The sequence below is a fragment of the Copadichromis virginalis genome, linkage group LG23, assembly GCF_057382275.1.
Source record: "Copadichromis virginalis isolate Kocher_CV1m ecotype Utaka linkage group LG23, C_Virginalis_male_GT1.1, whole genome shotgun sequence".
Lineage (NCBI taxonomy): Eukaryota > Metazoa > Chordata > Actinopteri > Cichliformes > Cichlidae > Copadichromis > Copadichromis virginalis.
In genome coordinates this window covers 36,472,972-36,499,276 of record NC_140639.1, presented here as the reverse complement: position 1 = coordinate 36,499,276, position 26,305 = coordinate 36,472,972, and the positions used below count along the sequence as shown (strand labels likewise).

Sequence of the window (26,305 nt, the reverse complement as noted above, 5' to 3'; positions counted from 1 at the left end):
ATAAAAAGTGATTTGATTTGATTTGATTTGATTTGATTCTAAGAATGCATAATGACAGTCATGGATTGACCTCCCCTGAGCCCAGGCCTCATTAATGAAGCAGTGTGGTATCATCTTGACAGAGCAGAATGAAAAGGCAGCCTATATCCAAAGAAAGGCTCTGGAATGTCCTTCAAGAAGCCTGGAGAACTATACTTGAAGACTGTTTAAGGAAAGCTTGCATACAAGTTCAGGCTGTGTTTAGGAATAAAGGTGGTCATACCAAATAATGACTTTCAAGCTTGAATGCTTTTGCCGTATAATTTGTATTTCCATGTATGTTTGCATGTTTTAATAAAACACTACCTATTTCCCATTGTATGAGCAAAATGTAAATAAATAAAGGGTGGCTCAAAACCTTTGCCCAGTACTGTATTTAGAAAGTAGATGTTAGATAAAGTATAAAATCTGTTCTCCTTTTAGTGGCTTGGGAAATTCTCTTAGCAAAGAGAACGAGAACAAATCTTTGTGTGCAGCAGTGCATTCTAAAGTTTAATAAAATCTACACCCTGTGTTGGACCAATTTGGCAGACATCATCCAAAGTTATTGACCTTTCTGTCCATTTTTCTTGTTTCCCTAGGGAGACGCAATGTAGACACTGTAAGACAGGCAAGATCTTTCTTTAATTCTTTTGGTCATTTTATGATTTTTATTACAGAATTTGGAAAAAGGCCGAAGATGGCATGCATAGAAGGTGCTGAGCTGGATTTAACCCTGCTATTCATTAGGAAATCACTGGTGAGCCAAAAAAATTCAAACAACTGCTGCCTAATATTTCTTTGGTACTTTATGTGTTGCTGTAAAGGACCAACTCTCCAATGCCTGAGTTCTACAAAACCTCTGAAGAAGCTCTCTTCTTTCTGGCACTAAGATAGAAGCAGTGGATTCTTTGGCTTGTAAACTGGAATGGCCACCAGCATTTTCACTCACATTCTTTTGTTAATTCATAGTTATTTGTTCTAAGGTTTGAAAAGTTGAGAAGAAAAGTAAGTTAAAGGTAAAGATTTGTGTATGAGCTGTAGGGATATGTTCTTAGCATAACTGAAATGTTTTCTATTGTAGGGTCTTTTACCTTACAATTTAAACTGCATTGAGGCAACTGTTCCTGTGATTTGACACTATATAAATAAAGTTGGATTCATGTTTTAAAGGTCTATTGCCCCAATTAAAAACGTAAGAATAAAGAAGCTATGGCTTAAAGCACACATCAAATGTAAACAGTATATCGCCTAAAAGTTATTATATTTTAAAATTAATATTGAAATACGGCCCCATTTTATTTTTATTTTTTTTGGGCTTCAGACTTCTTCAAACAAACACATTTGAATACACAATTCCAGAAAACTCAGATTTTGCCCTCCATCCTTTACCTGATTTTTTAATGAAGCTTAAGTTCAATAAGGAAGACCTGTAGTCACACATTTGTCTGCTTCCCACATGTTTGGTCACTAATCTAAGCTTTACTATCAAGCTCATTGTGACATAATTAGTCTAGTCCAATAGTCTTTCTGCTGGCCTTCTTTAGGCCAATCAGCCTGCACTCTGCATACTTTAAATCTCACTGCTCATCTGTCATTCACCCTTTCAAACGCCTTTGTGCAACCCACCTCTGCCCTCATCTCCCTTGTTCCTCAGGCTCCATTCAAACCTCCGTCTTCATCTCCACCACCAGTATCTGCACTCCAGCAGGTTCTGTCCTAATCCCCATCACCACTGGGATTCCATTCTGCAGTAATGGGCCATCAGAGTCTAACTGCCAGATACCTTAATTGAATTCTATATATCAATATATCATCTTCAGTTTCTTCTAATTATCTCTCCATATTGAATTGATTTTATCAGTAAAAAATGCACCGGATGTTTAAGTGTAGTATGTTATAAATACTGTAAAATTTCAAGAACAATTGCACAGTCTTTTATTGGCTGGTCAGTCTTTTTCACTTGGTTTGTTTTCTATTGTTTTTTTTTGTTTCCAATTTGGTTTCTTAGCTTTGTGTACATGTTTGCTTGAGTAGACCTGAAAAAGAAAATTTTCATGAATTTCCAGATCTCTGAACTTGGTCCCGCTGGAGGCTTCTTCCTATTAAAAGGGAGTTTTTCCACTGTTGCCAAGTGCTTTTTCAGAAGGGGTTGTTGATGATTATTATTTTCTCTCTATTATTGTAGGGTCTTAAAAAAAGCAGTTAACATTTACGTTGTTTGTTTTCATGAATGGTTAGTGTTCTTTATGTTTCTTACCAAACTGTGGCACAGCATTTCCCTCACAGTCTAATAGCAGCATTTGAACTGTCTGATTCAGCCATAATTGTGTATGTTTAGCACTTACTAACATGTATTTGTTGCAATAATCAACATGTTGCAATAATCTTCCTCACAGACATGAGTAGTAGAGGCTGTTGTTAACCTGGGGAGGGCAAATTATTATAAATTATTATCACACAAAATTTAAAATTGATATCTTGAAAACTGTAGATGCCAGCCTGCTAACTAACAAACAGACAGATAAACAAACAGAACTGATTACATACTCCTTCCATTCAGGGGCAAGAATAACACTAAGATGGAGAAAAAAGAGAAAACAACTCGATCAGATAACACCTGAATTTGAGTGACCTGGTTGGAAGTCAACATACTCATGTCACTACAAACAGTCAAACTCCCTTGTTCAGGCTTTTAATGCACTTCTGCATCTTTTCACTAATCTATCCAATAAATGAGTGGATAAAGACATACTGAGACTACTTGTTGAGAGAAGATGCCACCTATGGGCAACATCTAAGATAAGAGCCCTTTGTTTACACTGTTCCAGAAAATAGTAATGTCAAAGTATCTTACTGTATATTTTACAGTTTTGTACTGTCTTCCTAGAATATCATTAAATTTACATAAGTAAACTGTGATTTTACATGTCAAAGGTAAAATAACATAACAGCACTGCAAATATAGTAAAACACAATTTACTTGTTTTTTAAATATATTTTTTTGTACACATGCATATTTAGATTGTAAAAATACATTCAGAAATATATCATAATTTCACGAATATGTGTCTGTTATGTGACAGAATGATCTGTTAAATTCAAATGTAATACTATGGAAAAATATATAAAATGATTGAAAATTAATGAGAATAATCAACAATTAAAGGAATATTTGAATTATAATTTTGCTGAAAATTTCATGTCATCTAGGTCTGATTCAATAATTCAGAGGTAACAAGTGAAAATATAATTAATAGGAATAAAAACTAAAAAAAACATAAATCATTGCACGGCCATGCTGTGCTAATTATATATTTAAAAAATAAATGTAGAGATAGGAATTGGAATTAATATAAATCTCAAAGTATTCACAACATTCCTGAACAGAAATAGGCCTCTGGGGTGAGGGTGTGGCCATAAAAACAATGTGACATGCCATTGGATGTTGGGACACATAATAACATGATGCTAAGCATCGGCCAATGAATGTGAACTAACAACCACAAGGTCACGGGTATGGAGCACTGTAGGAAAAAATCCTAATATAAAAGTGTTTTACTGTGCATTTTACAGTTTTGTTCTGTTCTTCTAGAATATCATTAAAGTTACGTAAATAGACTGTGATTTCACATTTCAAATGTAAATGAAATATCTTGTTTTTCTTAATATTCTTTGCTATTAAGTGTCATGTAGAGTAGTTGTTCTGGCTCCTCTGAGTCCATCCTGAGTGGAGTTTCTCCATTGAAGAAGCTCTCCGTACACCTGTCTAGTAATCAAATATGGAGTATACACAGCCGGAGTTTGCAAGATTTCTCTGACAGATCATGGTCGTCATTATTAATTCCATAATTAACCAAACTTGGATATCCACCAACTGCCCACAAACAATCTCTAAGTTTCCATTCACTCTTAACTATACTAATAACTAATAAAACTAATGACTATCACAGGTGGACCATATTCTCCTCTTCGACTCCTGGTAATTCTTTATCTCTTCTTTGACAGGGCTCCCATATGCAAACCTGTAGTGCTGCTAAATCTCCCTGCCAACTGCTCTCTATCAGTAAACCATTCACTTCTTAACTATGACTACTTTAAACTTGCCAAGTCTTGCCTGGGTTTGCTCTTTGGATCCACCTTTTGGCAAAGCATGACACCAGAACTGTTACAAACATTCAGATCTTCACTGCAGCTTCTACCAAGAAAGAAAAGGACAGGGATTATATCAGTTTATTAGTGTTTCTGTACTTTTTCGCTCCTTGACATATACACACTTTGTCTTGAGTGACTCATATGTGTGACTGTAGATTGAGGTGCAGTACATGGAGTCTGTAGAGGGTTGATTCTGGATGCATAGGCATAAATAGTGACAAAATGGAGACACTGAGGAAATGTCAGATTATCATTTACCATCTGCCACACTGTAAAAAAAATTGTAATATAAAAGTATGTTACTGTGTATTTCACAGTTTTGTACTGTTCTTCTAGAATATCATTAAATTCACATAAATAGACTGTGATTTAACATTTCAAATGTAAATCAACGTAAAATCACTGTAAATGTAATAAAACATAATTTTCATGATTATTAAATGTATCTGTCTGTACATATGCATATTTAGATTGTTAAAATACATTCACAAATGTATCATGATTTCACAAATGTCTGTCCATTATTTGAAAGATTGAACTGTTGAATTCAAATGTAATGCTATGGAAAAGTATATAACATGGTTCCTATAAGCTTGTGTTACATCACATAAGTATTATTATCATTGCTATTTAGGGCGATCATGGCTCAAGAGTTGGCAGTTCGCCTTGTGATCAGAAGGTTGCCGGTTCGAGCCCCGGCTCGGATACTCTTCACCTACCGCCTACTGGTGATGGCCAGAGGGGCTGATGGTGCGATATGGCAGCCTCGCCTCTGTACCAGGGCATGTGATTCATATTGCCACATTCATTGACCTTGTTTATAGGTAATTTCATTGTTTGATCACGTTAAAATGTTTCTAATTTAATGTCTAAAAGCACTTGGAAAAGGCAGAATCCCATGTAAAATTAGCGCAACAAACTATTTTCATTACTGAAAATAACCGTATTTTTATGGGACAGTTATTTTCAGTTTTTTTACAGTCGTATTTTGGCGCCCCAGCTGCCCGAATATTACCGTTCTTTTAAGATGGTTTTTTTTCCTATTTATAGATGATTTCATTGTTTAATCACGTTAACATGTTCCTAATTTAATGTTTAGCGGCACTTGAAAAAAGCGAGATCCAATGTCAAAATAGCGCAACTAATTGTATTTTCATTACTGGAAATAACCGTATTTTTATGCGGGAGTTATTTTCTGTTTTTTTACGGTCGTATTTTGGCGCCCCAGCTGCTGGAATATTACTGTTCTTTTAAGATGTTTTTTTTAACAGTGTAGCTGATAATGTTCAAAACAAATGGTAAATGGCCTGTATTTATATAGCGCTTTACTAGTCTCTAAGGACCTCAAAGTGCTTTACATATCCAGTCATCCACCCATTCACACACTCATTCACACACTGGTGATGGCAAGCTACATTGTAGCCACAGCCACCCTGGGGCGCATTGACAGAGGCGAGGCTGCCGAACACTGGCGCCACCGGGCCCTCTGACCACCACCAGTAGGCAACTATTAGTGTAGTTGATAATGTTCAAAACAAGAGTCCCAGGTAGTTTTTATCGATACCAATAGCCTGTATATATATAGCCTTTTTTCCCATATGATGTAAGTATATTAATGATATTAATGAGAACAATGATTGTTTATGGTAATGATAACTTAAAGGAAGCTCTTGGCCATCTTTCATGACAGATTTATGCGGTACATTACCTTTTCTTGAGACCTTTTTAATCAGTTAATATATAAAAATTTGAGAATCATCCAGTTCAACCCAGCTTCACTTACTTATTGCAGACTAAGTCACTGTTGTAACTAAATAAGCTGAATCAGGAATTGGTCCTCTTGCTTCAGAATAATTTACTTTACCTTCCATGAACTTGCTAATGGACCAATAGAAGACAACTGCATTTATGGTATTAAGCTAAGATCAGCGTACCAAGAGTTCAGAACACCCTTATAGATAAATGTGTTTTAATTGCAAAATTGAATACCATTTGGGTTTTTTATTGTATCATTACTACCTTCTGCCCACAAATCCCATCTGTAAAAATGGCATTCTTGTTGGATTGTCCATTAAAACATTACTTGGAAAAAATATACCCCAATTAAAAAGATGCCAAACAGCCTTTCAGGAAAGGATGCTGAATTATTAAAGCAGCAACAATACTTCCTCAACTTAAAGGATCTGTCAGCATAATGTAATGGGACCTGCACAAAATTTGTGAAGCCATCACTTTTTTCTAAAGTCCTGTAGTGTTTTTTTTTTTTTTTTGCTGCTGTAATTAACACTGCAGTATATATTCGCTTGCCAGCTAATTACCTCACATGTTCAAACTGTAACTGAGGAGATGACAAAAGCCACGTAATGGAAAAATCTGTAACTCGTACAGCAGGTCTGCTCGATCAGTGAAAATCAATACGTCTTTTACCAAGGAAATTTCAGCAGGTGAGGCGCACTGACCACCCAGACAAGGATTTAGATATGGTTCACTACTGCTTCTGCCTGTCTCTGCAATAAGTCATTACAGGAGTCACATACTGTTAAGTTTATGAAGCTTTATTTCAAACAGAAGACAAAATAGAAATGAAAAAAAAACCCTCCTTATGCTGATTTAAAGAAAATCAACTGCTTGTAATTACCTAATATACTGCAAAGTTTGAAAATATAGCTTTATTTAGATCAGTCAGCAAATATATAGATCCAACGTAACATAAACAGAGAACAGATATCCATTCCTCTGCACACCAGGTGCACTCAGTCTCCATCAAACAAGACTAGATTCAAAAAACTCAGTACAAAAACGCTAAATTCAATCAGAGCTGTTCATCTCTCCATGGACAGGTGAAAACACATGTTGTCATTATTAGCTGAATGGGCCCAAAATTTAAGCATTGTCACTCTCCTCACTATCGTAGTATCTGTTCCTCTTGATCTGCTCCTCCACTGTCAGGTCTTCGTCGTCTTCCTCTGCCCACAGAGAAATACCGTCCCTTCCTGCACTGTAGTCTGTGGCAAAGCTGTCGCTCTTCTCATCTTTTCCCCTCACATCTCTCGGGTCCATCCCAAAATCCAAAAGGTCATCCAGCACTGAGGCCGGAGGCTTCTCCCCGGCAGATTGACTGAAGATGTCAGATTTGAAATCAGATAGCAGGCTGGAGCTGCTGGTACTCAAGCCGGCGAAAATGTCCTCCAGGAAGCTTGATGTGCTAATCTTTGGCTCGGTGGCCTCGTGTTTGACAGCCAGCATTCCCTCGCCTGTTTCTGTGAAGAAATTTGTATCTGAAAAGCAATCTGTGGCTTCAGGACATTTGGCACCCTCTGGCACAAAAGCATCATCTGTCTGTGCCAACTCCAACACTTCACTTGGCATCCATTTTGATTCTTTAAAGGGATCGGCCTGAGATGAATCTGTTGCTCTAGCTGTATCTGTCAAAGCCTGCAGATGATTTTTATTTCCCTCAGCCTTGTTAAGCCCTTCGAGCAGGGTTTCATGGTCAAACAATGTCTGGTCATTATTATTATTACTATTATTATTATTGGAGTTAGCATTCAGCGCCTGTCCTGCTGTTGTCTGCTCATCTATTAATGTGACCTTTACTGCCTCCCCATTGTTCATGCTTTCATTATTTCCCTTATCTATCTCCTCCTGGCCTTCACTCTCAAATGCTGCACTTTCTACCTGCCTGTCATGTCCATTTACTTTCACATTCTCCCTTCTTCCTGCACTTTTCTCTTCATTCTCTTCTGGCACTTTCATGCTTTCTCCATCTCCACCATCATTCCCTTCACTTTGTTCTTTCTCCTCCACTCCTGGGTGCACTTCAGAGTACATTTCAGAATCCCTTTGTGCCGCAGCCTCCGAGCCGCTGTTTGACTCTTTACTTTCTCGAGTGTGACTGACACCCGCTGGCTCCTCAGCGGCTGCTACAGAGGAGGTCAGAAACTTGGACTGTGCTGGAGTCTCTTCGGGCTTTTTTACACTCTCTGTTAAACAGGCACTCTCATGCACCTTGTTATTTTCCTGGAGTCCATTTTGTACTTCAGCTGAAGGAGCAACGGTGTCTTTTAATGAGGACTTCACAGGCTGATTTAGGTGCTCGTTTTCCTGAGCTGAGCCCTCCTTAGGGGGCCATGATGGCTTAACCACCTTCAACTCCTCCTCGATTGCAAAGGATTTTTTAGGGGAATCTGGCTGGGGAGGCCACACTACGGAAATCTTATTTGTGGGCTTTTTGCTCTCATCAGCTGATTTGCTTCCATCATAATCCTGGGTGGCTAAGGTACTGTGAGCAGTGGAATATTTGGAATCCATGACTTTCTTTTCAGGTGACGGTGATTTCATGACAGAGTTCTGCGTGTTCTTATTATTCCAAAGTTCTTTGTGTGGTTTTTGTCCAAATCCTTCGTCATAATTTCCTTTGGACTTGAACAGTTGCTTGTAGTGTGGCTTGCAGTACATGCGTCCATGGAGAGAGGCGTAGTTGCCAAGGCTGTTTTTTTTTAAAGAAAGTAGACAAGTTAAAACAGAGGAAAATAAAAAGGCAAAGAATGCGTTTGCTGTGTGAAGTAGCGCCACCTTAGTTTGCCTTTGCAGTGCTCACAGCGAAAGCAGCTTTTATGGAAGTTTTGTTTGTCCGCAATCAGAGATTCCATGGGGTACACTCTCTTCCGACATGCCCTGCACAGTTCGGACTCTGGAATTCGAATTTTCTGCAAAAGAGAAGGAAACATTTTAATTTGTAATCTGTAACTAATAATAGAGAAATGATTTCTATTAGTCTCAAAAAAACAAATGATAATAAAATAAAGGATTGGAAAAGCTGCAGAAAGCAAAACTTTTAGCAAAGTTCATAAAGCTAATAAGTAGATGTTTTTTTTTATCAATTATAATTATTTTAGTCATCCTTCAGATTTATCTCGGACCCGACTGTGTTTACTTGAACGCAGTCCAAATCCTTTTGTTTGTTTCTGCTTGATTGTTTTGAGTTTGTTAACTATAAACTGAACAGTTAATAAAAGTTAATAAAACTCTTCCGATCTTCTTAATCATAGAATATTAATAGAGTTCTCAAAATGGGAGAGAAATTTTATATTTGTGTTAGATGTCATGATTACAATAAAAATATGAATAATAATAATAATTATTATTATTGATTATTTGGGAATCTTATGCTGTGAAATGAAAAAATGTTGATTCAAAAAACGATGTTGGAAAAAGGAAGCACTGACATGTGGTGAATCCATTTCAGAAAAGAAAAGAATTCACATTAAAGCTGTTGTTTGTTTTTTCCTTGATGAGTTTTCAGGCGGTTCTTTGTTGTTTCACAGACAAAAACAGCATCTCACACCCAGGCAGGAGATATATTAGTTCAATATATTAGCATCATTGCTAGTTTCACACAGCAGACATGTGGATAAACAGGAACAAAATGTAACCTGTGAATATTAAAAAGCATAAAACTGCCAGGATACAAACAGTGAGTTTTAACCTTTCTGACAAATGAAAACACATTAAAGAAAATCAAGTGTTAGAAAAACACATTCTGAAAGTTAATGCTTTTTATCTTTCCACACAGTGCAGCCGATTCCTTAAAAATTCCCCACACAAAGCATGTTCACCACCCCATCATGCCTCATGCCACAGCTCAGTTTACCCGTCACGACACTCTGCTGCTGGTGCGTTATAATCTGCGAAGTCCTCTGCTCCATGACACTGAAGCCCAGGTTCTGGAAAACTCCTTGGCTTTCAGCCCATGATTGCTGGAAGTTTCTCAGCAGTTCTTCGGAGGAGGCCTCAGGGGGCACAGCAACAGTAGGAACTCTTCCCCTCACAACGTCTGCGTAGGACGGAGGGTTACCACGGGTCAGGGAACTCCCAGAATGCACCTCGCTCTTCATCTGTCTTGTCATATTTCCAAAGTTATCAATGGTGCAGAATTGCTCAGTGACTGATGTCGCTTCAGAGTGACCCGCCTGCCCGGAGCAGGCTGCTTCAGGTTCTCTTCTTTCTATTTGTTCTCTAAGCTCTCTGGCTGCTTGAGAACTATGCTCTCCCGTCTCGAACACATCCTTGATTGCTTTGACATTGAGTGTGGGGATGTCTTCGGTTCTTGGCGCATGTGGTTCAGTCTCTGTTTCCTCTGTGTCACTCCCCAGCCTCTCTGCTATTACAATAGGATCTTTTCTGGTGTAAACTTTTGGTTTCGGAGATTCAAATCTGTTTACGAGCTTTGACAAGTCAACTCTAGGGAGATCCTCTTTAAGAATATCTATGGCAACGGTTTCAGTGACTTCCTCACTATCAGGTCCCAACCGCTCAGGGATATCTATTGGATCCTTCCGGATGTACATCTTTTTAACCTCCGCTCTCTGGGCCTCCTCAAAGAAAGACTTTTTATCCTTCACTGTCATCATGGAATCCACCATTTCTGCGACATCCGTCAAGCCTTGCTCGTTTCTCTCAATGAGGGTCTCCCTGTCTCTAAACGGGGATGTTCGCTCTTTTTCAGCAGCAAAACATTCGGGAACTGGCACGAGAGGAGGAAGGGTGATAATGTGAGAAAGCTTTGATGTGGCATCCCCCAGTTTCACCAGCTTCTCTGAGCGACTCAGTGTGGGAGAAGGTGTGGCCCTGCTAAAGGTAGATGTAGGCGTATGTGACTTGCCATGATGTGGTGGAGGGGTTCCGATTGATTTGTAGGGTGGAGGAGAAGGTGTCACTCTGAGTGGCGAGTCAACTCTCCTGGACTCAATACTAATAAAAGTAGGAGATGGAGTGCGGATGCTTGCTAATGGAGAGGACACCCTGTGATCGGCTCCTTCACTCAGCTCCTTATGCACTCTGTTCTCCTGAGGGGACTTTTTCTCTTCCACTACTTTCTTTTCAGCACTGGAGGAGCCAGTGCTTATCTTTGATATCTTTGCAGTCGCCCCACCGAAAACTTTCTTCTCTGGTCTTGGAGGCACTGGCGGTGGCACGGGCTGGTTGTCTTTGTCTTTTCTTTCCTCCTTTTCCACTGTTGTCAGGTTTTTCTCAAAAAATGCGAGCTTTGTTTCAATTATATTTTTGACATAAACCATCATCTCTTTCAACTTTTTCTTGCTTTTCTGCTTAGCAATTTCACTTAAATTCTTCTTCTCATCTGAGCCCATTATCCAGTCAGGGACTTCACTTAAAATCGTCCTGACAGTGCTGGAGTCTATTTTGCTTGGCGCGCCCTCCAGCTCTTTCATTTGAGTGAGCAGCTTATGAGTTACAGTGCATTTCTCTAAATCGGTGATGTCTTCATGGTAAGCCTCGTCTTTGTGGGAAATTTTGCCTGCCCCTTTCACAGACACATCCTTAGGCTCACCTTTTGACTTTCCTGCTTTGATCTGAGTTTTATTTATCTCCACCGCTTGCAGCTTCATTTGCTGTTTTTGCATCTGAACAGCCTCTTGCCTCTGAAGCCTTTGCTGTACCACACTCTCAGTCACAACCACCTCCTCTTGTCTTTGAATCTCCTCTGTCTTCACGCTCTGCTGACTGTGGGAGACAGCTACATGGCCTTGTCCCTGTTGGGTTGCTTCACATGTTATCTTAGCCACCTTGGGTGTTAACACAGTAACTGATGGCGACAGTTTTACTTCTGTCTCATGTTTTTGCACCTGCTTTCCCTTTCTTGTGTGAACGTCTACTTCAACTTCCTTCACAGGTTGGGTCACTTGGCTTTTTTTCTCTTTTCCTTTCACTTCTGTTTTCACCTCAGTTCTCGTGGAAATTAGCAGGTTGCCTTCCAGACTCACTTTGGTTTCACTTTTCTGTGACACATTACTTTTCTCTTGCTGTAAATTCATTTCACTTTTCTTTTGTCCCAAACTGTCACTTTTCTCTTCTTTCTTCTCCACCGGCATCTTAAAGGTTTTTACCTTGAAACTTGGAGTCACCTTTGGAATTTTAGTGGGTTGAGGGGGACTAATTTTCTCCACCTGAGTCAAAGGCACATTAATATTCCTTACATCTTCAGCTTTCAATGTGACCTGGCCTTGAAGATCTACATTTTCATGGGCCGCTCCCTGTGTGGCAGTAACAGACTTGGTGCTAGATTTCTTAATAATCTGCTGCTGCTCTTGGACTGAAAAAGTGGCCAAGTTCGAGCACAACTGGACTTCATTTTGTAAAACCTCATGGTGAGCATGAGAAACAGAAGCAGTCTGATTGGCGGATGTAGTTTGTCCCTTTTTATTAACTTCGGCAAAGGCTAGATTTTTTTCCGAGGATTGCTGTCTGGAAACATTTGAAGATCCAGCAGCTGCTTTCTTATTTACCACTGAGATCAAAGGTTTGCTCAAAGGGATTTGGGAAGTGGCTTTCTTAGAAGGCATGTCCTGGACCGCTATTGCTTGTTTGGAAACAGTTTTAGCTTTTTCGGCCTTTTCTATTGTCGCTATATCTACTTTTTTCTCAGTGTTTTCTGCTGCAGGATGCTGAGCATTAGCATCAAATGACTGTATATTACTTGGGGGAGAAGTGGGGGTATTCACTTTACTCCTCTCCATTTCATCCTTCTCCAGCCTTTCTTGGCGGTACCTTTCCTCTGCAAACATGAGTGGGGTTTTAAATTTGCGAGCATAAGGTCTAGCTTTGGATGCTGAATCAGGGTCTGGAGTTGGAGGCAGTTTAATTGGAGGAACAAATACTTTTTTAGGTGGCTGTGGGCTTTGCTTTTGGACTGATTTTGCAACTGGAATGCTTGATACTTTTGTTTGGGACATTGCTGTTGACTCAGTCTGATTGCTGATTTCAACCTGTTGGGTTATTTCCTGTTTCACCTCCTTAACTTTAGCTTCTACTTTCTTGACTGTTGACACAGCTTTTTCTTGCTCAGGAGGGAGCTGAGGTGGAGGCGGCGGAGGAGTGGGTTGTTTTTTCTGCCATTTGGGCTTAACTTGTATGGGCTGCTGTGGTTCTGGTTGCTTGGGCACTTTGAATAAAGGTCTGCTAATGGGTTTCCCTGGCCTTGCAGGGGAAGGCTGCGGCATTGCATTAAGCTCCTGCTGTGAGGGAGGTGGAGGGAGAAAATCTTGTGCGCTCGCAGAGGGTGGTGGTGGAGGAGGTGGAGGAAGAGGGAAAAATTCGGGCTCAGACTTTATGCATTCCATAGGAGGTGGAGGCGGTGGAGGTGGGGGAGGGAGGTCGCTGTCTTGCCTCATCATCGAAGGCCGGTACATGGGGGGTGTTGGGCTCTCAGTCACTGGTGAAGGCGGTGGAGGGAGGGAGAGCTCAGACTCTGATGGGGGAGGCGGCGAGGACGGAGGAGGGGGAAAGTGAATCTCTGGCTTCACTGGCTTTTTATTCACACCTTTCCCTCTCATGTCAAGGCTATGGTTATCCACCTTCATATTCTTTACGTTCTGTTTTTGTACGAGAGCCTTATTTTCTGTTTGCTTTTGACACATTGACACCTGCTCCGTTATATTTTGCTTGTGCACAACAGTTTTCTCCGTCACCGTAGTGTGCACCTGTTTGATCGTCTTTGTCTCACACATTTGCCTGTTTGAAATGTTCGCCTGTGATGTGCTTTGCTCCTCTTTCACCACCGACACATCAGCAGCCCTCACATCTGTTTGATCTTTATTAATCATTTGTTTATTCTTTATCATAACAGGCTTGGTTGCCTGTATTTTCTGTTTCTGTTCTTTCGTGCTCTTCAGTTGAGAGGCCCCTGCAGGATTGTCTGTTTTGGCTACAGTAACAGAGCGGTCCTCTTGGGTTATTACCTGTGTTTTCAACGATTTGTTTTCATGCTGCCTCTGTGTGTGCTTCTGTGACTCACCACTCAGAGAGAGGTTTTTCACAGCGGGGGCTGGACTGACTGCAACACTCTCGCTCTTAACTTCATGTGCACATTCATGCTTCTCTTGTTTTACAGTTAATGTGTTTTGCATGGGCGCTTTTCCCTTCTTGGCAGGATACATGCGCTTGGGTTTTGAATACTGCTTTTTTTGCATTAGGCACTTTATTGTCCCTTGAACGTCACCTTTCACAACATCTTCGTTTTCCACCTGTGTCATCTCCTGTCCTTCATAAAGTGATTTAATGGATGTTTTCACATCCCCTTCATGGCTCCCTCTGTGTTGCATTCTTGGGGACGTTGTTGGCTGCAGCAAGAGCTGGATGGTGGCTTTAACATCACCTTGCTCGCTCACTTGGTGCTGATAAACCTTTTTCTCGTTTGATGCCTCATGTAAACTTTGCATGGCTGTGTGGATATTTCCTTTAACAATATCCTCTTTTTCCACCTCTTTCACAGCTTGCTTTGCCTCCTCGAGGGACTTCAAGGTGCCCTTAATATCACCTGGCACTAAATCTTCAACAGCTGCGTCGGTTTTGCTGGACGCAGATTTCTCCAGTGACTCGAGAGCCCCCCTGATGTCTCCTTTGATGATTTCAGGCTTTTCCATTTCTTTGGCTTGATTCTGGGCCTCCTCCAGAGACTTCATAGTAGTGGGTATGTCTCCTTTTACCACCTCCTCTTTCTCTATTACCACTTTCTGATTGATGGCTTGGGTCAGTGAATCCAAAGCTGCACTGAGGTTGCCTTTAACAATGTCCTTTTTCTCTAGATTTCTGTATGTGACAGTAGGCTCTGTCATAAAAACCTTAACAATGCTGTGCACATCACCAGGAACTATATCATCCTCTGTTACTGTGCGACCGATCTCTTGCTGATTCTTCCGCAGCAATATTTTGGTCTCCTCGATGTCGCCGCCTATAATGCGCTCTTTTTGGACTTTTTCTTGGAGTTCATCCGATTCATACTGGAGCTGCCTCAGGTAATCCAAAGCTCCGGACTCAATGCATGTGGAGTAAAAGCTGACATTACCCCGCTCCGTGTCTAAAACCTTTATCTTTTTAGAGTCTTCTCCATCTGAGTTGGAGAGAAGGCGATAAAGAGTTTTGCTGACATTTCCTTGAATGATATCCTCTTTTTCCATGCCAGCCCTCTCCTCCTTATTTAAAAGAGAGTAGATAGTCATCCTAACGTCTCCTTTCTCATCCTCTTGAATCAGAATGCCACGCTTGGAGGAGCCTTCCCTCTTGAGGAGATTGCTCATGGCCTCTTGAATGTCACCACGGATAATTTCCTCTTTCTCAACATTGATTCCCCTTTCCTGGTTGAATAGCTGCATCACAGTGGTGCTGATGTCCCCACGCTCCTCCTCGTCGATAGTTATGACCCTTTCAGTGGTCTCCCTGCGGTTCAGGAGGTTCATCATTATGTTGCTCAGATCCCCTCTAATAATCTCTTCTTTTTGGATCTGAGGAGTCTCCTGGTTCATGAGTTTATACTTTGCCATGCGGACATCTCCAATCTCATCCGCTTCAATAAGAATACCCTGTGAGTCCACCATTTTCTGAGAATAAAGTTCCTCAAGTGTTTCTTTGACACTTTTACCAATTATCTCTGTCTTTTCCACATTGCTCTCATTGAATTCATGAAATGGAGTGCTTTCAAACAGCCATGTTGTCGTCTTCACATCAGCCTGTGGGATTTCCTCCTTTATCACAACAAGATCTGTGCCATCACTCTCTTTGATTCTATCAAGCGGCTGCTTCTCAAAGAGCCACACAGACTGCTTGACATCCCCTTTCATTACTTCCTCTTTTGTCACTCTTTCCATGCCATCATACTCTGCGCCATCACTGCGTATCTCATCAATCGTGCGGGTTTCAAACATCCATGTGGCAGCTCTAACGTCGCCTTTTTGGATTTCACTCATGCTAACAGTTCTGATGTACTTTTGAGACATCTCATCAGTCTCAAAACGCTGCTTATTTTTCTTCACATCGCCGCCTTGGATATCTTCAACTGTCTTTGACCTCACTTTTATCTCCTCTGTAATTTCGTCCAGAGGTTGCGTTTCAAACCTCCACCTGGCAGAGCTAACATCCTTTTTGCTGATACCTTCCTCAGTCACAGCTTTAATAACATACACCTCCTCAGAATCTCTAATTGAATCCAAAGGCTTTGTCTCAAACAGCCATCGGGCCCCCACCACATCTCCTCTCATGATTTCTTCTTTAGTAACTGTAGTTACTTCATGATAGTGGCCTTCTTTGTCACAGATGGCATAGAGAGGCTGGGTTTCAAACATCATGGTGTAATTTTTCACATCCCCTTTCTCTATTTCATCTCTAAAGATACTGGAGAGTTTTGAAATATCACTCTCAGTGGACTCCTCTTTAATTTGATCCAGAGAGAATGTCTCAAAAATAAAGCGGCCTTTATCAACATCACCTCCCTGAACATCAGTTACTGTGCGAATTTCCCTTGCCTCAGTGCCTTCATCACGGATCGCATCAATCGGCTGGTTCTCGAACTTCCAAGTGCAGTTGACCACATTTCCCCTCTGGAGGTCCTGAGCTTGTTGCACCTTCAGCTTCTGCATTGTCTCCTCAGAGGTGGAGCTCATAATGTCAGAGGAGCAATTCTCAAAGATGTACTTCATCCTGGAAACATCACCGGACTGGATGTCGATTTCTGTGACTCTCCTGAAAGAGCTGCTGTCCTCCCCAGTGATGTTTTCCAGATTCTCTGTTTCAAAGAGGAAGCGAGCCAGCCGCACGTCTTTTCCCTGAACATCCTCCTGCTTTACAGTGCAGGTCTTCAGGATGGTCTCTGACTCTGAATGATCTCGTATGTTGTCTAGTGTCTGTGTCTCAAAGAGCCAAGTACATGTTTTCACGTCACCTTTTTGCACTTCTTCAACATCGGACTCACTCTTATCCACTTTTTCATACAAAACATCCATTGGCTGAGTTTCAAATAGCCACCTACAAGTCTTTACATCTCCTTTCTCAATCTGAATACTTTTGTTAGTTTTATTATCTTCATTCTCAAAATTACCGAAAAATTGAATGGTGTCAAGTGGTTGGGTTTCAAACAGCCACTTGGCTGTTTTGACATCCCCTGACTCAATTTCCTGTTTAGATATGCCCTTTATGATCTGAAACTTACTAATGCTTTCATCAAATTCATCAATAGGACGCGTCTCGAACATCCATCTGCAACTGCGAACGTCTCCTTTCACAATCTCCTCACGCCTCACAGTCCTTACCTCATGGTAATGGCCAGAGCTGTCTTGCATAGCATACAATGGGGTTGATTCAAAGAGAACTCTGTTGGACTTGACATAGCCACTTGTGACACCTTCGACCTGAATTTTCTGCATTCCCTCACATTTACTTAAATCCATGCTTTCAAACCTTTCTTTGTAGTTTGTCACATCCCCTTTGTCAAGCGCTTCAATATTCACAGTTCTTGTAATCTCCTTTTTCTCCTCCCTTATATTCTCCAAGGGCTGACTTTCAAACACCCACCTTTGATGCCTCACGTCACCCTTTTCTTCTTCTGTTGCCATTGTTTTCTTAAGTTTTCCTACTTCAACCAGCTCTTTCAGATTTTCCATCGGTACTGTTTCAAACAGATGTTTGGCTGATTGAACATCACCTCCTACAATCTCCTCAGAGGGTAAAGGTCGAGCATTGGCATTATCTTTCAGAGTATCCATAGGCTGAGTCTCGAAAACAAGACAGTGGTTCCTTACATCAGCTCCAATTATTTCATCTTTTTCCTTCTTTGAGCTCTCCCATTCTTCATCCTTGATTGTGTCGAGTGTCTTTGTCTCGAAAAGCCATCTACCTTTGTTCACACCACCTTGAATGTTATCCTCCATGGAAATCCCACATATCAGCTTTACTTTGGCAGGGTCTCTGTTGATCATATCCAGAGGCTGGGTTTCAAACATCCAACGTGATGTCTTCACATCTCCTTTTTCTGTCTCCTCTCTGCGAATGGTAGTGATTTCCAGCATCTCTCCTGAATCGCCTCTGATGACACACATGGGCAGTGTGTCAAACATGCGGGACGTTGTCTTCACATTGCCCTTAATTTCTTCCAGCTCAGACTTCAGGTTGAGGAAGTGACTCTCCTCGATTGTTTCTGTTTTACCCAACCAATCCAGATGCTGGGTCTCAAACAGATACCTGGCGGTTTTCACATCTCCACCAGTAATGTCTTTAGTCACACAAGCATCCGTCTCCTGTTCATCTTCTTGGTAGATCTTATTCAGATAATCAAGCGGCTGCGTTTCAAAGAGCCACGTCGCAGTACGGACATCTCCTCTTGCTAGATCGGTCTGTTTTTGCGATTGCTCAGTTGTATCGGATGTTTCTGCGCCCAGAGTGTCTATAGGCTGCGTCTCGAACATCCAAGCTGTGTATCTGACATCTTTGCCAGCAATGATTTCCTGCTGGGCAATAGTCTTCTCATCATTCTCATCAGGGGTATCGTCTTTAATCGTATCTAAGGGTTTGTTTTCAAACATCCAGCGCATGGACTGCACTTCACCTTTAAGGATCTCATCCCACTCCAGGTATTCTCTGTCAGGGCTCGAACACTTACTGGAGCTGTTGCCATCATTTTCAAACATATAGCACACCTGCTGGACGTCACCCACCCCTTCCTTGCTCTCCAACTCTGTCATTTCTGTTTCACTGAGCTGACTTAAAATGTCAACTTCAAGGTTTTTGCGCACTTCTGGGTGTATGTGTTTGTAGAGGCGCTTTATTTCAGCCATGCTCTTGTGTTTTAAGTACTGTTCCCTGTTAATAGTATACTTATGTTGAGATGTCGACTCCTGAGGCTGAGGAGAGACAATGTGGTCTGGGACTTTTTGTGACACCTGCAGCAGGTTTGCGGGTGGAGGAGGGAAATGGTCTGTCACCTCAGAAGCCACTGTTGAAGCAGATGCTACTGATGAAGCAGAAGCTGTCTTTACAGTGGAAGAAGCTTCATATCTTGTCATAGCAGATTTTTTAGAGGACTGGTTCACTGGTGCCCACTGAAACTTGTCAAAATCCACATCAACCTATGATTCACAAGACGTTTTCATCACAAAGAGAGGAACAGTGAGGTTAGAATCGTATTTGGAAAAAATATGTTGATTTTGTGGAATGAAAAGTAGTGGAGAGGAAAGCTTTGAAGCTGAGCAGGAATTAAGAAGTTGCACATTTTACACCTCAAATGAAAATGATTGGAAAAGTTAAAGCTAGACGCAAATAATTCTAATTTGGATGTAAATGCACAAAAGCTGACACATGTTGATTGAAATACTCATTGAACTGCAGACAGTAATGCGACCGTTCTTTTTTGTGTGTGTTTTTCTGGGGTTTCTCTTTAACGGTGAAACTGTCAGACTTCAGCTGTGTAATGACATGAGGCCTTTTATCCAATCCAATTTATTCCCCATCAACTCATGGCATGCGCAATTTCCTTTTGATGATTTCATGATGTGGCCATATCCTCATACTGATACCTAATAAACAACCCAAACTATCATCTATTTCGATAAACAGACAGCATCATTACCTTAATTTCCTTGGCTGGTGTAGCTTCCTCAATCGTTTTTTCATACTGCTGCTTCAAAGCCTGAGTGGAAACCTTTGGTACGTCCTCTCCTCTGACAAGCATAACTGAATTAGACACGAGAAGAAGGCTGCCTCATTAAGTCATTCGTAGTGGGGAAGCTCAGGGGGTTTGGAAAGAGAAATAAATCATTTCATTAAAAACCTGAGTAGTTTTCATTTTCTGAAACCATGCAGTGGTGATTGCCCAATTTCCCTTTCCAATATTTTACTTTCCTGACTTTGCCCTGATTAGATTTGCTGCTATGCACTGAATATAAAATCATCAGAACTCCATCTCATTTTCAGAGCTCTTCCCTTATTCAGCGTGTAGAGAGAACAATTATTATTATGCAGGACGTAAGGGGTGCTGTGATAAAAACCTGTAAATCACAGTATAAAAGGCATGAGCAGAATAACCTGTTTCATTGTAGTGGTTCCCGTAACTGGCAGCCGCGTCGTTCTGGTGGACTCTTTGATTGTGGCTCGCCTGTGAAAAGACAAATCAACAGTATACTGGCAACTGCACTCAAGCCTTGGACTGTTTTTAGTCAATGAGATATAAAAGGCTCGGTATAAGGCTCATTTACTAAAGAATTAATAGTAAGGTCTGTGTGTATTACAGGTAGGATGCTACCCTATAACTTATGACAAATACCTCTTCGAGAGAGAGGGCTGTGGTGGGGGTGAGCTCTCTGGCACTGCTTCTCGCTGTCACCTCGGAGGAGCTTGACATCTCCTGTCAAACAGAAAAATGGGAATGTGGACATGCTGAACCCCTCTCAGTGTGCCAACACACTCCCACAGCTAAAAAATAGCCACACACACACTAAGAAAGAAGTTTTATCACCTCATGACTGCGAGCTGTTGGAAACAGCGGGACGGAAGCAATTTTTAGACCATGAAAAAGGTTAATAAAGCCCCTCTGTGGTCGGTAACAAATGTTTTTCCATTACTATGCTGCTTCTCAGGGAGCTGCTAAGTTTGAATGCTGCCAAAGGAGGATTTTGGTGTTGGAGCAATAGATTACAAAAATTGTATAAAACTGAATCAGCCTTTTCCTCCACTGTGATTCATGCAATTTTGAAGGAGATGAAAGAGATGGATGATATTTGAGCTTGTATCCTCTGCTGTTAACATGAAAGATACATGGAGGGAGGGTGTTCTGTGCTTCAAAAACCACTTATGTCGTAATGCGAGCTTTCCTGATGCAAAACACGCATTCAATATTACACCTGTGGAAAAAAAAACAAAAAACAAAAAAACTTGAGGGGAAAGTGGTTTTGCCTTTGCTGCATAGAAGCAAAGGCAAAACCACTCGATGAAATACACTCAGACATTTCCCCTCATGTACAACTATGTAAAATTTAGCATTCAGCAAGGTCCTCGTGGCTCGATGAATCCACTCTGCTTCCACGCCTGAATGAGCAGATGGGGAAAAATGTATGAAAGGCCGGAATTGACCTTACTTCACTGAGATCCGGCCTCTGTCCCAAGCTGCTAGTAACACGTTCTGGCATTTTCCTCACGCACTGGATGACAGAGTCACATGGACAAGCAAAGTTGAAGGTGCCCTCTTTGATTTGACCTGCCACGACACCTCAGCAATGCCAGCAAAGGTTTTCCAATAAAACGCTACAGTAGAATTCAAATTATCCAGTCGTTTTCACGTTTCTCACGTTACACGGAGCTTGTGATCAGACAGGACAGCGAAGCCCTGTTTTCCAAGTTATGTAGGAAGAAGAAAAATGTTCCCTTTCATCTGCCACCTTCACTATCTCTAACAATTCATTAGTTTAGGAAAGGTTACGCAGTCCATATCACAAACATACTTCAGCCTCAGATTTTCCACTCTTGCTTTTGTGACATAATTCCATAGTGTAGTGGTTTATTTTTTTATTTTTTGCTGGCTCAGCACCAGTAAAATACCAAAATTCCTTTTGGGACTGCATAGATTCGGATGTTTGGTGCAAAACTCTTCCACATTCAAATGTGGACAGATACCTGGTGTGCCTTCAACTACCCCCTTGTGATGAGGAAACGGCTTAAAATGCACCATTACATCTGATCATAAAAAGCAAATGTATGAAATATATTTCCTTGGAAAATAACAACTATAACTAATCTTTTGTTTTATCTAAAATCATCACAGCTTGTCAACACATAGAATATGTATTGACCATGCTTATGGTCTCACCTGGACAGATCTCTGCTGGAAGTGAACCTGGGTGATGGTAGACTGAGAGGAGGAGGCGGCAAACTCCTGGTTCTCAAACTGTCTCTTCACACTGGCCAGCCCTCCAGGCAGCGAACAAGCCTCTGACTCATGCATCATCTATCAGCAGAAAGCAGATGGCAAAAATCACCCCAGAGTGTCCATCTACACAGGTGTTATAGATTAAAACGGTCAAATGGTAATAATATCCCATTTTCTCCATGTTTGGCATAAACAAGTTTCGTAAGACTTATTTTGTGGCACTTGTGTGTATTTTTGCTCATAAAAAATAATATTTACTGAATGAAAGTGGCCACTTTTATGATTAAATTCCATTATACCTTGTATACGCCTTATCGTTTCCTTTTGGACAGACTGTCAATCTGCTGTTTCTCTCAGAGGATTGGATCTTACCTTGATAAACTAAACTCTGTTCTCACTGTTTGTGTTATGTTATATTTGTTTGCATTATGCTAGTACAAAAAAGTGAAAGAAATTGCATTATGCTAATACTTTCAGAATCCTAGGCACTATAAGTGCTCTTTTAACCAAGAAATCACTGCTGTGCCATTAACATTCATTTTTCTTTAGAACTCTAGGTTGTAAAGATTGGATGTATCTTCAAATAAACCTGAGAAACATGCAGGTGCCCAGCAGGAATTCATTTGCTTTTTGCATATAGTGCAACAGAGATTGAAACAGCAGTGGAAAATATAGTCTTTCAGATTATTCGGTTAAATAAAACGCAAGGCAGGAATTATTCTTTAAACTAGAGCTTACAAAGTAACAATTTCTTGGCAAAGAAAGGAAAGGAGGACGATTGATGATCACTGAGTAAATCACATCTGTATCGAGAAAGCATTCTCGCCCTCTGAGATCTGGGTAAGAATGCAATCTGACTTTTTGATAAAATAATCTCCTTTTGGGATTGTTAGTTACAGCCTAAGTAAGACATTTATATGTTGACTTCTGCATACATTGCTAAGTTTGTGGCTGTTGATATTTGTGTTTGTGTGTGAGAATGTATTTGTAACATACTGACTCGCCACCTTCCCTCTTTTATACAAATGAGGGCTACTGTGATATTTGCAAGTTATTGCAGAGCAGTTCTGGTTGCTACAACAGATATTGATAATGATAATCATTCACATGGCCACGTGAGTATGTTAGAGACACATTCGGAATGTATTGAATATGTCTCCTTTAAACTGACGTCTAGATGTAGTGAAGTCACGAGCCATTTAGATTGCGAATTACTATATACCTGTAGGAAGAGCACTTTTGTAAAATTGACAGTGTAGGAATGGACTGGTACTTTCTATGTAACATTCACATGCATTCACACTTTGATGAACACATCAGAGAGCAACCCTTTCCTCTTGCCCGAGGATATTTCACGATGCAGACTGTAGCAGCCAGGGAGAAAACACCAACCTTCCAGTTAGTGGATGACCTGCTCTACCTTCCAAATAAAAAAAAATCCACACTTGCCCCGCGGGCAGTCTTTTATGTTCAGGTCCTCTAAAAGAGACCTGGGAGCTTGAGGGTCCTGCGGGGTATCTTTGCTGTTCCTAGGACTGCACTCTTCTGGACAAAGATGTTGGATGTTGCTCCTGGGATCACTTGATAAACCACTCGCCCAGTTTGGGGGTCACGGCCTCAGTTGTTTCGATTACCACTAGGGGACTGGTATTGAGCCATGTGCCTGTTCATCTTTGCTGCTATGATGTCTGACAGGAGCTTCTGTTTTGTGCTGAGGCAGATCGTGGCTCAAGAGTTGGGAGTTCGTCTTGTAATTGGAAGGTTGCCGGTTCAAGCCCCGGCTTGGATCATTGTGTCCTTGGGCCTTGGGCAAGACACTTCACCCGTTGCCTACTGGTGGTGGTCAGAGGGCCCGGTGGCGCCAGTGTCCGGCAGCCTCGCCTCTGTCAGTGCACCCCAGGGTGGCTGTGGCTACAATGTAGCTTGCCATCACCAGTGTGTGAATGGGTGGATGACTGGTTGTGTAAAGCGCTTTGGGGTCCTTAGGGACTAGTAAAAGCGCTATACAAATACAGGCCATTTACCATTTTACCAAAAATGACATTTTCATATTTCTAATTCAACAAATGAGATACTGAACCTGAAAAAGTGAGCCCGAGATGTGTTGTGATGATTTTGTTGTTGCATATTGGATGTTTCGCAGGTCTTTAGGCAGATCCCTTCTTAATAACTGCTATGAGTAGCTACATTGGTGAAATTGCGATAGTTTAGATACTACAAGAATAGACAGACTTTGTAATGACACCCTGATTACATTTCTATCAACACAATTTGTACAGGGCATATTCTTTTGTATTCTATGTATTGTGACTCGTTGAATAGACAGCCTTGCTATATTATTAATGAATACTCTTGATCAAGACCTCTGCTATTATTAAGCATGCTGTTACGTGTATATTGACATAACAAACAGCTGTAAAAGGTGGAGAGCAAAAAACCATGGAAATTCCATCTGGTGAGTAGCCTCCTCCCTTTCGTATTCACAGCTACTGACCCACAACCCCGCTCCCCTCACACCCACATATGCATACACATCCAGATGCAGCTGTCAGTAGACACCACGTGAGAGTCAGCTAAGGTTGGAGTGCTTTACAGTGATGTTAGTGCTTGTTGCCTTGCAGACCCCTGACGAGCAATGAGTTTATGCAGTGGAAATCACCATCATGGAGCTATTTGAGCCATTTTTCTGTTAGTGTGTGTTTATAGTTTGCATGCTCTGGTTTGTCACGTGCAGTAGGGTGATAGTGGGAGGTGGGTTCTCTTCTGGAAACATGCCAGAGTGACCAGATGAATGCTCCACATTGATTATTTATCAGCTTCAGATGAAAGTTGACGATGGTTTTAATGAAAAACTGAAGCCTCCATCCTTCCCCTCTTATGTTGTCTGGCAAAGAAAACATTAACAGACTTCACTGCAGCTGCTTCAACCTTGTCGTTTACTGTAAAACATTTAAATGGTGGGAAGTAGTGATAGGCTTTTATGTGCTTTAGGATGAAGAGCATATTTTACAAATAAGGAAAAGGTGATTTCCAGCAGGTACGGTTTTGTTTTAGAAACAGAGCAGGCTTACCGTATTGGCCTTGGCTTACAAAACTGCTCCCACAGTTGAATTAGTGATTTTTAAAATTACATGCTGACTCTTCTAAGCCTCTGAGACTTTTTTGTCCTTGATGATGACTAATGACTCAAGGATATTCTGGAAGTTTTTTTTTTCATTTTTTGTGGGTTTAATTAAAGAAGAAATAATGTTTGAAGCTCTGATGATGACTATTTTTCTTTAAATTATGCCTACAGTTACAATGAGTAGGCCATGGTAGTTTTTTTTTGCTCTATCATTTTGTACAGTAACAAATTGAACAAATGTGTTAGACCTTGATTTTTACATAATCCACTGGTTAAATGCTGACTGAAATAGTTTACTGAAAAGGTTTTAGTCTCACATCTAATAAAAAAGTGATCAAAATAAATCTTATAACTATAATACACACATGGCAGCACGGTGGCACGGTGGTTAGCACTGTTGCCGCACAGCAAGAAGGTCCTGAGTTCAATTCCACCATCAGGCCGGGGTTTGCATGTTCTCCCCGTGTTTGCATGGGTTCCCTCCGGGTACTCCGGCTTCCTCCCACCGTCCAAAGACATGCACTTAGTGGGGATAGGTTGATTGGATAACCCAAATTATCACTAGGTGTGAATGTGCGAATGGTTGTCTGTCCCTGTATGTTGGCCCTGCGACAGACTGGCGACCTGTCCAGGGTGTACCCCGCCTCTCGCCCTATGACAGCTGGGATAGGCTCCAGCGCCCCCCGCGACCCTGAAAAAGGATAAGGATTGTAATGGTTTCACATATCGGCGGTACAAATGACCCTGGAGCGTTGTTAAATGAAGTCCTACGAATACATAATTTGAGCTACATGAATGAACTTTGGCCCACATGTGTATCATGCTGAGACGAACAAAAAAGTCAGTGGGACCATTGACGCAAACCCAACAGGAAGTCTGCCATTTTGGATTGAAGGTGATTTAGCCATTTCCATGCCTTTTTTCCAAGTTTTGTGAACTCCTCATAGAAATTTGATTGGATCAGCTTCATATTTGGTCAGTCTCAACTACACACCTGGGCCATATTAAATTGCGGAGCTTTTGAGTTTTCGGACAAGGGTGTGGCCGTGGCGCCACGGCGAATTTTAATCATTTGCCATGAAATTCTTATTTGCTTCTGACATATGATAAGGCTCCGCCCCTGAACATATTTCAACTGCTATATTTGACAGCAGCAACAGCGCCACCTAGTGGGAACAGGAAATGTCATGTTTTACACTTTGGGGTACAGTATCCGGTTGTTCAGTGACGACGCGAGGAATCCTACTTCCGGGTCTAAAGTAGTCTGCGTTTAATATGGCTTTTGTGTTGTTAACATGTTTAAT

The 26,305-nt window shown here is 41.2% G+C and overlaps 1 protein-coding gene across 3 annotated transcripts in view; it reads right to left on the bottom strand.

Moving 5' to 3' along the window:
- Nucleotides 1-6,712: 6,712 nt before the first annotated feature.
- Nucleotides 6,713-26,305, bottom strand: part of xirp2a (xin actin binding repeat containing 2a) — a 91,917-nt gene continuing 72,324 nt past the window's right edge. For 2 of the 3 annotated variants that reach the window (XM_085447628.1, XM_085447629.1), the window contains 7 exons: nt 21,818-21,955; nt 20,279-20,359; nt 20,041-20,110; nt 19,586-19,689; nt 9,827-19,085; nt 8,749-8,882; nt 8,599-8,662 (listed from right to left, as the gene is read on the bottom strand). In XM_085447628.1, the coding sequence (XP_085303754.1) occupies nt 8,788-8,882; nt 9,827-19,085; nt 19,586-19,689; nt 20,041-20,110; nt 20,279-20,359; nt 21,818-21,955 (9,747 nt within the window). In that variant the 3' untranslated portion in view covers nt 8,599-8,662; nt 8,749-8,787. Of the gene's footprint in view, nt 8,524-8,598; nt 8,663-8,748; nt 8,883-9,826; nt 19,086-19,585; nt 19,690-20,040; nt 20,111-20,278; nt 20,360-21,817; nt 21,956-26,305 lie in introns of those variants that run through there. The other variant, XM_085447631.1, reaches the window with a different exon arrangement.